This window comes from Bacillus rossius, chromosome 1, assembly GCF_032445375.1.
Source record: "Bacillus rossius redtenbacheri isolate Brsri chromosome 1, Brsri_v3, whole genome shotgun sequence".
NCBI lineage: Eukaryota > Metazoa > Arthropoda > Insecta > Phasmatodea > Bacillidae > Bacillus > Bacillus rossius.
Genome location: NC_086330.1, coordinates 330,290,602 through 330,304,029, shown reverse-complemented (window position 1 = coordinate 330,304,029; position 13,428 = coordinate 330,290,602). Strand labels below are relative to the sequence as shown.

Below are 13,428 nucleotides of genomic sequence, written 5' to 3'. Positions count from 1 at the left end.
ATTTTCCAATAAATGATAAGGAAAAATCCGTATTGCTTACAATTTCAAAAAAAAAAAAATAGTTACCGTTTGACAAGACACCGGTAACAAACTTTTTAAAATAGTTGTAATTCGTTTTCAAATATAATGGAAAGGTTAGAATATATGTTTTCTTGGGAATAACAGGATCAAAGGAAAATTTTTGATTGACTTAGAAACACACAATGCTAATCGCTGGAATTAGAAACGTTAATTTCCGATAATCACCCTGCAAAATAGGTGAAAAGGAATAAAAGTTTCTGCTTGTAAGTTTATATTATGACATAGTACAAATTATTTAACAAAAAATAATTTTTTTACATTTTAATGATAATCAACATAATCAAAATACCATTTTATGAAATATATATATATTTATTGAAATTCATATATCAGAATTTTTACATAATTATTAAATATTCGTCTTAGGGAAATGTAAGTACTATTAAACTAATATATAATGACATAAAATCTACATGATAAGCTTTTTTAATGTTTAAAATGTAATTATAAGAATTTTAAAAATAGTAGAAATGAGCAAATATTTAGATTATGTATGACCTGGATTGAATTAAAGTGTGCATTTCGTTCTTCGAATACAAAACTTGTGCACCAAATAATTTGTTATACAATACATATTTATCACCTCAAATCAATAGTAAAAATTTTAAGAGACCTTTAACTTTGTTGCAAAGTATTTAGTTTAAAACACAGGATGAAATTTTTTTTTGGGAAAACTCTTTATTGTATGTTTAAAAGAAAAAAATATATAGTTAGGTTCCGATGTACTCCGTCGTTTTTAAGCAATAATATTTTTTAAACTTTTATATTGAAAATTTGTCTTCACAAACATTATCGACCGTATCATCACAAATGTAGTAATTCCCAAAAAAATTAATTCGTTACTAAACTCCAATGAATTCACAGGGTAAACTATTTGAAAACAAGATGAAGTCTTTTGGTTACTATATCTCTCTCTAAAATGCACAGATAAAAATTTTGTCTTTTACAAAACCACTAGCCAAGAAATACTTTGTAATACTACAATACAATTATTGTTAACATTGTACAACACGTGACTGTGGTTGTTTTTGCATATATTAAATATTTTTTTTTGACGTGACAACGTCTAATAAATCGATGAACGCCGGCTGCACGCACGAAAAAGTGTCCCACTACGGATGTCCCACTACGGATGTTCCACTACGGATGTGTCCTGTTTGCTCATAGTACGCATGCGTGGCATCTCTTCCACTCGATTGGAACAACCATTGATTTTACTTTTCAATCATATTTTCGTCGTTTGAATTATTAATATTATGTAATTTAACGATCGTCACCGATTTTCAGCACAATCGGTACGGTTATTTAAAAGTAATGTTGAATATTCAAATACGTTTTTAACTAACAATGGTGTTTTACAGTTACACACATAATAATTCAAATTACACCCGGGATCTTTTGCACAATGTTTTAAAAATTATTGTAACACATTATAAATAAGTTTGGTGTATTTGGGATGCGTATCTGTTATAAAATCGTGTTATAAAAACGAAATAATATTATTCCCATACCGTGAACAAAATTTTTATAAACATGTATATCCCACTTCAAACTATATTTTGACGAGTATGGTCTCGTGGTCGGACGGTCAGCATCGTCAACATTCAATTTTATATATTGTCGGTTCGAATCCCAACAGCGGCGAATTTTTTTTTGTACTTGTAAAAATAAATACGGCACACAAAACATTTCAAAAGTAATAAATATATTTGAATTAATGAATGCAAATAAAAGTAAATTTATTAATCAATTGTACATTTCATTTCACTCCTTTGTATCCATACAAAATAGTGATAATTCAATAAAAATGATTCAATTTTATTCATAAAAGTATGCAGAGGTAGATTTTATTATACAAAGATAGAAAAATAAAATAAAAATTTCTTCCTCAAAGAATATAAAATTTTTAATGCCTAAATGGTTTGGTTGCAAAAACCTATTACGGCTCAGTCTCAGGCCGAATATGATATTTCCTTTTCTTCTGGATCAATCATTTCATCAATGTTTTATTATGACGTTGTCACGTTAAACTATCGTCCGTAAACCGATTTTACAGACAACAAATTTTTTTTCCAAATAATATTGAGTATTTCTTACGAAAAATGGTGCATAATTTTATATTTTAAATTATGTTTCATTCAAGATCTAAATTTTAAAAACATGGAAAATATAATCGAATATCGAATATTCAACAGTTTGACTATATTAATTTTATTAAGCTTATTATATTCACAGTTAATACTGGAAAGTTAGTTAGTGAACGGTTTACAAATAACCTTTACTAGTGGAGGTACTAAAACAACACAAAGCATAAATGGCCGGATAAAATCCGAACCCAGTAATTCTTCTAAAATTATTTTGTAGTGATACAGTTGGTTGTATGTAAATGTCAAAATGTACAAATATCTGAAATCTTACATTAATTCATCTGTTCTATTTACAAAAAAAAACTTTCAGTTTATTAATTTTTATCGTCATCAGTGAATAATGTACTGACGATTGATACAAAAATGATGCATGTCGTCCGTTATTCACTTTTTGTTTTGTTTGAGTTGGTGATTGTCATCAACATAACGGACTGAAAACTTTATCACATTACGCTGGTTGTTTCGGCTTCTGTAATTTTTTTTCCAGGTTTACCGTGGTAATCAACACGATGCTGTCTCACGTGATCATATACACACTGGCCCTGGAGCTGACATGTGCACAAAAATTTGTTAAAATACGTAAGTAAATAGTACTTTTCTTCTCATGACCAGTCATTATTTTTTTCATTTAATTTAGGCTTAAGTTGGCAACCTGTTTGAGCCACTACAAAACGTGCAGAACTCCAGAGGTTAACACTCCATTTACAAGCAGTTCAGAATTTCCTTAAGGTGTTTGATTACGAATACAATATAGGAGCATTTTCACTTTCCTATGTTAGTTTTGCTTTGTTGTTTCGTTTCATTTTGTGTTGTATTTGGTCATATGGGTATTTTAATGGCCTTATTTAGTTATGAAAAATTTGGAAACATTATATCATGTGGGATACGCGCAGAAAGTCTTCATCTTAAATATTTCATCTTATAGTTATAGAATCATCGCTTAAGTCTCGTATAGGCGCGTTACCGACGCAAAACATTGCGCTCCATTTCCGTACCTGGCGCGTAGAGGCGAAGAGGCGCGCGATTTTCAAGCCAGTGTCGCCCTTAACGCCCACCCCCTTCCAACTTCTACAGCGATGTTATTATGAACGTAACACACAATCGCTCAGAACATGGATATCGGAGAAGGAACCGAAGATAGACTGCAGCAAGGAGCCTTTCCAACATTTGCACTGAGTGATTTCGGAAAACTACTAAAAACCGTAACTAAGGACGCAATTGCACGGAACGCTGAACTACTTCAGGCGAACAGGTTTAAGTGGACCTTTTTACAATGCAGTTGGTATAAAGTGTGTTGAACTCGAAAACCGATCGTCTACTGTCATCGAATGAATGTGTTGTGGATCCTTTTCATGTGAGCAAGTGTACTTATGTTAGAGAATTAGTGGTGAATTACAGTCGGCATCAATTTTAAAACAATAAAATATTTATCTGTTAATAATTTTTGTTGCAGCTGGTAAAATATATTAGACGAAATTGTGCCAGGAACATTCTCAATTTTACGTTCTTCCGTTTATCGCGAAAGACTGTTTATATACTCATAGGCGTGCGCAGGACTTCAGTAGTGGTGGTGCTAGATTACACAACAGCCTTATCATTCACGGACCCGAGCCTAAAGCGGGGGGTCCGGGGGTCCTCCCCCGGAAAAATTTGGATTTGAAAGCGCAAAATGGTGCTCTTTAAGGTGTTTCCGAACAAAAACATTAAATACACAGATGTAAAAATTTTAACATTTTTTATGACAAATTATGGCTTTGAACGTTTTAATCGCCAGGAAAACTACTAAACTATTTACAGTTTTAAGCTTTGTTGAGCCATAAAGTAAATTGCACCAATTGTTTGCACGGAATTCATGCTGGTGGCTCTGAAAAACCGTACTTAAATGTTTTCTGAAGACGCCAAATAAATTCTAGAAAAAACATTCTCATATGTTAAGTTTTAAAATCAACAAATCAAGGGAGTTTTTGTAACATACCTCAAATATGTAAAATCTTAAAATAATAAAAATACACAAATAAGAGTGGGCAAAAGTTTTAACTTTTGGAATACAACAAAAATGTTTTGTCGGCGACTGCATATAAGTAATCGAGTAATCATTTTCGGGATCCGTCTTTTTAATTTTAATCACCCACTTATACATCATATATATATATATATACAGCAATTAACGAACTATAACCACTGTCAACTAGTGAAAATAAAATGATAATTAATTAATGAGTGATCCACGTAACAAACACAGGCTGTAGTCGTGTACTCATTAGAACAGTAAACTGATGAGTAAACAGTAAGAGTAAACACTACACAGTAGTGCTACCTGGCGGACGCAGTGGCGTAGCCAGGATTTGTGTATGGGGGGTGTTAAGAACCATGCCCCCCCCCCCCCCCCCCCCCGTATTAAAGCGGCGGGTCCGGGGGTCCTCACCCGGGAAAATGTGGATTTTAAGGTGTAAAATAGTGCTATTTTAGCAGTTTTCGGTTCTTAAAGTTAAATATTGTAATTGTAAAAATTTTATTAAATTTAATATGAAGTTGGTTTGAGTGATGAATAAGAAATTAATTAAAGATTTGGTGCTAAGGAAGGGGGGGGGGGGGGTTTGAACCCCTAAAAAAAAAAAACCCTGGCTAGGCCCCTGGGCGGACGGCGGCTATTATTCCGTGCGCCTGCCGAGTGGAGTGAACAGTGGGCACCAAGCGCGCATTCTATGTAATTCGAGGAGAACTAGGAGAAGTATTTACTTTTCAGAAGTTTCGTAGCCGCGGCCCGCGTGTACAACACAAGTAATTTCAACTGGCTTGTTTCCGTGTGTATAGTTGGTTCGATTGATAATTGATATACTGATAGTGTTATGAGCACATATCTGTAACTCGACACGATTGGAAAACATATTTTTTTTGGAAATAATACGGATTTTTGTAAGTATGTATTATTTCTGCTTGTAAAAAACAAAATAACGTTAACCCTAATGGTGGTGCCAAGGCACCTGTGGCACCTACCGTGCGCACGCCTATGTATACTCCTTACACTAAACAGCCAATTAGATTTTTATGTAGAAGATACGTCGTTCTGAACTACTTTGCCAACCTGTTTAGGTTGATTGAGACATGAGAGAAATGGCCTCGAACGAAACATGTCCAGACTGTGTGTAACCGCACGGAAAAGTTGAACATGTTTACCTGAAGTAGTTATGGGTCTCGTGTGACCGCCTCTAAGTCGTTTGGAATGGGGGTCCATGATATAATGCAGGTATTACTCGCAAGGTAAACGATTAGAATTTTAAACAAAACGTTTAAATAAACAAATGTGATTAACTCATTCGAAAGGGGGCAAACAGTTTTCACGATAGGATGTCGAGACTACCCGGAAAAAGTTTTCTGTACTTTTACAAAGATTCCTTTAGAAACCAGTTGCCAAGAAATAGGTTTTAATACTAAAAGAAAGATATTGTAACTTTGTACAACACATGGTTTTGATTATTTTTTATAAATTAAATACATTTTACGAGATAATACTGAGTATTTCTGACGAAAATTGGCACATAATTTTATATTTTATTTCATTCAAGCAGAATTGTTTTTAAACCATGGAAAATATATTAGAATATTAAAAAATTATGAACTTTGGTATTAATATTCTTATTAATATTAATTATTATTAATAAAAAATAATATTTTATTATTAATTATTATTATTTAGTAATAATATTCTTATCAATGTGCGAGTTAATACTGGAAAGCTATTCACGGGACGGTTTACAAATAACTTTACACTATTGGAGGTACTGGGATGACACAAAGCATCATAATTCCCTATATTACTGCAAACACTATTTTTTACATATACAGTTGTTTTAATCTAAACGTACAAATTTACAAATAACTTAAATTTTACATGAATATTTATTTTCCGTTTACAGAAAAAAAGTAACAGCGTAGTTGTGTGGTAAATGATTGTTGCGTTGTCTGTGTTTGGTGATTGGTTGAGCTGTCGGCACACTGCGCCTGATTGGCCCAGCCAAATTGGACAACGACTTCTCTTGTAGACGACAATCGCAAGGGAGAAACCGCTGTCGCCTGTGTATAACTTGTTGCAGTGTATTGAGCGTTTAGATCTTTCCGCGGAAAAAAAAAATTGCATGATCCTACTCATTCGTTGTACTTCTCTGTAAGCTTCAGGGCTAGCCCTAACCTAAATATTTAGAAGAGAAAAAATATTAATCGGTACTATTTAAAATACCTACACTTCACACCGGAAATCCTCTAACAACTCGACATCCCGCACACAGTTTGTTTGGGTCCAGCCACTAAAAAAGAAAAGCTATGGAAGTGTTGAACCCTGCTGAGCAATAACGTAAACAAATACAAAATGTGAGCGAGTCCAAATACACTTATAACACGAAATTCGGACACTTAATATAAAGTAGATATACGAAAATGGTGTTTTCAACTACATTTATTGACGCGAATCACACGTAGTTTCCGCACCCGCCGCTAGAATTTGCTGCCGGAGCAGCTACATCAACTATAGAAAACTTATATTTGCAGATTGAAATTTTAAACTATATGATGAAACTGCTTTGGGCCAAAATTTTGATAGTGAATTTTTTTTAAAATACTGCCCATCTTGTTAAAATTCACTAGACAGTAAATACTAAAAAGTTTCATTTTAGCTGAATGAACTTTCGTTCGCTCCATCCGCCACAGATTGCAGCACCGTGGTTGCACATTTCCGTTCTATGCGACTTCCGTTCCATTTACGAAATTACACCTACCAAAAGCCGTATGCCAAAGCTAAGATGTTACACATCAATAACACTGTTCTACTAGACTCATGAATGACAAACGCAGAAAGATTCATATTTAATAATACAACTATCGTTGTATTCAAAGCTCATATAGTAATTATGTATGCATTGTAAAATTATAGATATATATACCATGAAATTCTGGGACAAAGTAGAAAAATAAAAATTATATTAATATGATATTTTAAAAAAATCAAAATATTATAAAATTAATATCATTTCTTTTAATGTTAGCCTTATTTAAGTCCATAAAAAATTTTACATTTCATCAACCTGTACAAATATTATTAACTATCCAAAACTTTTCTCAAGTTGGCTAACACCTTTTGCTGAGCAAAATAGCCTTTGCAGTAATACTGGGTTCATATTCTTAACCGGGAATTTATGCTTTGTGTTGTCCCAGTACCGCCAATAATTAAAGTTATTAATAAACCGTATAAACTGCGTATTTTAATAAATATAACCAAACAAAATAAAGTCGTTGGTTTAAAAAATAATCTTGAATGAAACATAAAAATGTAATATTATGTATCAATTTTAGAACGATAAACGTATATCGTATATGCAAAAATAACCATAGCAATGTGTTGTACAAATTACAATATATTTCTTGTAGTACCTATTTCAAACTATTTCTTGGCAATTAGTTTTAATGGAATAGTTTTTTAAAAGTGCATAAAAATGCTTTCTGTGCAGTTTAGAAGCAATCGGGCTTGTAGTGTTGCACGATACAGTGTTAACACTTGCTGGAGTTGTTGCGGGGGAACGCGGCAATCCGACATCAGGATCGTCTGGGATGCGAGTCGCATTGTCTCACTCTATGACAGTAGGTGCAGCGGTGAGATTTCATTGTAACATTTGCCACCAGAGGTGTCCGTGCACGCATTACCACGTGGATACTGGCTGACGGTCTGCGGCATGCTTTGGGTACGCCGGGAACATTGAGCGAAGCAAAGTGTTTTCGTCGTGTGGGAACATTATGGAAGTGACTGTACTTAAGGGGGGATAGGACTTGTCGTCTTTTGATTTCAAATATTTTGGTACCGCTTGGAATGAATCTCCCTTGCTATAGGTTTTGGTATGACGTCGCATTAAGACTTAGCTTCGGCTAACACTTGTTAACTGGTGAGATTATCATGATAGTTGTGGCTTTGAATATATATACTGTATAGAAGTCGCGAGTGGATAGGATTTACTCTACGTTTTTCAGGAGCGTATGATGAGCAGCTTGGGAACTTCACCGCTGCAGTGCGCTGCCGTAACGCCCTGTATCGTCTTAGTTGTTATTTACACGTTAGAGCGCAGCACTGTCGCCCGCTGTCATTCCCCGCACCCCCCCCCCCCCCACCTATCATTCACTGCAGATCAAGGTCGTTCAACAGGAGGGGGAAGGGGTGTTTGAAGAGTTCGACACTTGTCCGCTAGGAACCACCACAAGTCGATGCCCTAGAGATGGTGGCGATTGCGGCGGTGAATTAACCAACTACCTCAAACCGTATTAGAAATTTTAACCTGGGCTGGCGACTTCTATACAGTATATATATTCAAAGATTGTAGTCATGGGCGTAAATCCCTGAGGAGGGAGGGAGGACTCGGGCCCCCTGGAATCAAGAAACCCCTCACTGATGACTTGCAAAATCGTGTCTGTGAAACAGGGTTGATAAGAGTGAACGTCAAAACCATGTTTTATGGAAAACGTTCTTTATATTTTTTTTAAGTTTGCTGCTTACTGCATGAATATGGGCCAACATATGGGCAGTGTGCAACATACAAGCACCCTGTCCAGAGGTGACTTGTGTCGGTCAGAACCCACGCGCACCGCTCTCGCCCCCCCCCCCCCCCCAACACCCCTTGTGAATCCTACAGATTTGCACCCCTGGTTAGTCGGCCGCGTAAAATAAGTTGTTTCCTCGCGGCGCTTACAGACTGGAGCCTGTTAGTAAATATGTAGTTGCAACAAGGCATATAAGGTATCTGGGAGATATTAGTTGTGCCTTGCCAGACCAAAAAAAAAATTGGGATAAATAGTTAAACATTAGAATTTTAGCAAAACGATGGAAAAATCCAAGATGACGAGGCCTAATCCCTCTTAAAGACGGATATTCTGATGCGCACTTAACACCCGTCATGGGGCGTGGCCAAGCGCCATGTTTCGGATGTTGCAATATGGGGACGGTGATGTACAAGAGTAGTTCAATACAACAAGTGAACTGCACTCACTGTGATTCCTGAAGTAGTTTTTATTCGACATACTAGCCATGGTGTTGAGGCGACGATCCGACGGACACGCCAACTTGCCAATGCCAGTTCTGTAGAACTCTGTGGAGCCACGAAGAAAAACGCATTTTGTACTCCCAACTTCCAACGCAAAGGGCTTCCTCTTGGGAAGCTCTCTTCGCGGGTCGTAACGCGTCAAGGTCACGGGGCGTTAATTTTGTCCTGCAGGGGAGGGCGGAGGGTGGCACATCCCAGCCGAAATATTGGACGAGTGTCAAGGTGGCAACTGCTGTGTGGCCGGGCATTGCCCTGCAGAAGACAGCATTCCCGGTCCAGTGCCCTGTCTCCCCGGGCACACACGGTCTGCAGAGCTCCAGGGAAAATCACGCGATTTAAAAACTGCTCGAGATAGAAGTGAGGTGTCTGTTTACGCCGAGGCCGTATGAGTAGTTCTTTTTCCTTATTTCGTTTTCAAACCGTATTCATAGGAGAGTTTAAATGGCTAAGACGCGTGTTTTCAGAATAAATTTGAGGTATGAAATATCCAGTGCAGATTCTCGAAAGCACTCATTTGGACTAGTATTACACTTTTATCTTAATTTCCCCGCCACATGATGTCACGGTTACCGTTTGAATTGAATGATTGCCCAGTGCACGACGAGAAGACCGCGCGCTGGTTCAGAGCCTAGTGCCCAAAAGTTGCAGTGTTTCCGAAAGTGACCGAAGCCGCGTCCTGCCCAACAGTGCTGCTGACGGAGGAGAACCAGGCGCACGTGGTGGACATGGTGGCGGCGGGCCTGCAGGCGGCCGAGCAGGGGCACGAGGGCTCGCGCTTCGACCAGGTGCCCGTCGCCGTCGACCGCGAGAACGAGGACGAGTCCTTCCAGCAAGGTGAGCCTCTATCTCCTCCTGGGACCCGGCCGCCGTTCTGCTCCTCGACCTGTGGCACAGAGATCTCAGCCCGAGGACCATTCCTCTGAACGTTGCGCCAACACACACTGGGACTACGTACACGAACCTCGTTCGCGTCAACTGCAGTCCATACATTTTCCAACCTGCGACAACAGGCAGCAGCAGTTTATAAAGATCGCAACTTGCGCGGCCGTTGTCTGGAGTTACTTGGCTTTTGGGTTGCAGCCGCGTCGGAGGCGAAGATATCACGGATGTTTCGGTCGTCGTTGCAGGCGCCATCATCAGGGTAGCAGTTACCTACTTGGAAGCTCTCCTGCCTTTTAATACTCCCGCCTTGGATAGGAGTGTTTCCCCATTTGCTGCATCTGCAGCCCACACTCCCTTCTCAGGCGAGAGTATTAAAAGCAGTGTTGAATAAACGCTAAGAGCATTTCAAATTGGTGGTCTGGATCGATATGAAGTCACTACAATCGATTGTGACACGGCCAAATGGTTGATGCAATTGCCACAAGAGAGCAGCACATATGATATAGTCGCTGCCTCATCTTTTGATTTTTAATAATGACTGAAAACATATACTGGTATTTAAAAGTTAACATAAACCGAAAGAATCTGGAATATTAATAGATTTTGACTGAAAAAAAACCTTTTAATAAATATGGAAATAATCATGACTGAATAAAACACTAAACTAAAATAACAAGCATTTAAAAACCTTTAAAATATGGTTAATTCATGTGAGAAGAGGTTGTATGTAACACAAGAATAAGTAAAAAATTTGATATGTGTAACATATATTCTGAAATTTTGCAAACAATACTCTTATATTTACGTTTGATTACATTAATCCGCATAAAGCCTGAAAATCCCGGCCAAGTCTGCTGGTGCAGTGTCGATCCGAGATCATTGTTATGGACACACCTGAGAGTCGGTTAACACAGAAGTTCCCAGTGATCTTCGTTCAACGCTTGAAACACATCAGTGAAACAAAATGTGGTCGAACGATAATCAAATCTTCTTATGACTCGAGATCACGCCTGAATTCTAATGGTGCAACTGGCTATCAGACGCACTGATGTCTTCCCCTGGGCCGTAGACTAGCGATCACAAAGAAGAACCTGTATCTTCCACCGTCCATAGACTAGCTATTACGTAAAATAACTTTCGTTCTTCACCCATCCATGGACTAGCGATCACGTAGACGCACTTTATTTAGTCTTCCCCTGATCCATATACTAGGGATCACGTTGATGCACGTCTATCTTCCTGAGCCATAGAGTAGCGATTACGCAGATGAACGTTTGTCATTCCTGACCACAGACTCGCGATCAAGTAAAAGAACTTCCGTAAATGTCCCAACCGATGTCTCTGCTAGACATGGTCAACTTTTGAATTTCGGGCGAATCAATTGAACCATTTTGTAATATTCCTGTATGTATGTCATAGGTATAAATAGTTTTTCAATATGATTAGAGTCCCGGAAATTTGTCGGATTGTGCTTATTTCGGTGACGTCTTCAATTCGGCCACAGTCATTTTGACACGCAGTGAAGTAGTCCAAACCAATAAATAACACACAGACACCAACCTAGTGGTAGGATTACATTCCGTCCATTAAATGCTAGAATGTCAGACAACAAGCAAGTTATTCTTATTGGAAAAAAATGATAGCACCATCTAATCTACCCTGCAAGTCATCGAACACTTCAGATTTTCTGATCTTATAGTGATAATCATTACTATCATAATCAAAGTTTACTAAAAGGCCACTTGATCCATTTCTTAAATTTTAGTTAGCTGTACGTCCCGTTAAGCACGAGGTCATTACGGATGGTAATACTTAAACAATCATGTCAGAGACAATCGAGGAATACATTCCAACATTTGCGTGGAATGATTCCAATAAAACATGAAAAAAAAATCAAAGCCAGGGTGGTCAAAGCGGGATCGGAACCAATGCATATGGAATGAAAGTCCAGTGTGTTTCCACTTCCTCATTTCGCTCCGTGATTACGATATGAATGTCCCTAAAGTTTCTTAGAAACCCTCGAGAAATGTTTCTATATATTAATGTAGCGTCACTATTATTTCGCAAATTCATCGGGTATCAAATTGCCGATGATTTGACTACAGTTATCTTGACACGTCAGTTATAAACAAATGAGAAGAAGAAGTTACCTAACCATCTGCAGTCTGCCAAAGGATGTGACCTTGTTATCGACCAATGAGCACCCTATAAAACCTTCATTATTTATAGGCAAGTTGAGTCTAGCCTGGAGTCAAATGAAACTGAGAAATAATCATGGCTTTACGTATATATAAAAACAACATTTGTAACTATCTATTGTACCCATTCCCATTTGAAGCTTGGATCCAGCTTGTGTATACCCAATTTAATCTTGAAATAAACTTTTTGTAATGCCTACTAAAGTTTGAAAACACCTTGTACATCACCATATAAGTTAAAAACCACCTTGTATATGCCTACCATAAGTTTCTTTAAAAGTGACGGGAAACATCTTGTATCTTTATATTAAGACATCAAAGTTTGGACCCACCTTTTTTATACCCAAGAAAGATTTTCAGGAAATGATGGAACCATCTTTTATATGACATCCATGTTTGTTCCCATCTTGTGTATGCCCCACCCAAACTTGTTACCAGCTTGTGTATACACACCAAAACTTGTTTCCAGCCGGTGTATGCCCACATATTCTTGTCCCCAGCTTGTGTATGCCCACCAAAGCTAGTATATGCCAACCAACTAAAGCTATCAATGAGTTCATATGCCCACCAAAGCTAATTACCAGCTTGTGTGTGCCAAACAAATATTCTTCCCAGCAAGTTTATGCCCACCAAATATGGTAATCAGCTTGTATATGCCAACTAAAGCTACCTATGAGCTCATGCAAGCCCATAAAAGTTATTCACCAACTTGTTTATGCCTTCTAAAGCTTGTTACCAGTTAGTTTATGCCTCTAAAAGCTAGTAATAATATTGTATATGCCAACTAAAGCTACCAATGAGCTCACGTATGCCCATCAAAGCTATTTACCAGCTTGTGTATGACAAAAAAAAAAATTTGGTTTCCAGCTAGTTTATGCCCCAAAGCTGGTAATCAGCTTGTATATGCGAATTAAAGCTATCAATGAGTTAATATATGCCCACCAAATCAATTTACCAGCTTGTGTATGCCAAAAAAATCCTCTTCCCAGCAATTTTATGCCCACCAAATCTAGTAATCAGCTTGTATATTCCGAATAAAGC

The 13,428-nt window shown here is 37.5% G+C and overlaps 1 protein-coding gene across 1 annotated transcript in view; it reads left to right on the top strand.

Annotated features, from left to right (window-relative positions):
* Positions 1 to 13,428, top strand: part of LOC134528076 (ionotropic receptor 25a-like) — a 90,712-nt gene that overhangs the window by 8,362 nt on the left and 68,922 nt on the right. The window contains exons 2-3 of the mRNA XM_063361316.1: positions 2,716 to 2,807; positions 9,995 to 10,141. Of these exons, the coding sequence (XP_063217386.1) occupies positions 2,738 to 2,807; positions 9,995 to 10,141 (217 nt within the window). The 5' untranslated portion in view covers positions 2,716 to 2,737. The remainder of the gene's footprint in view (positions 1 to 2,715; positions 2,808 to 9,994; positions 10,142 to 13,428) is intronic.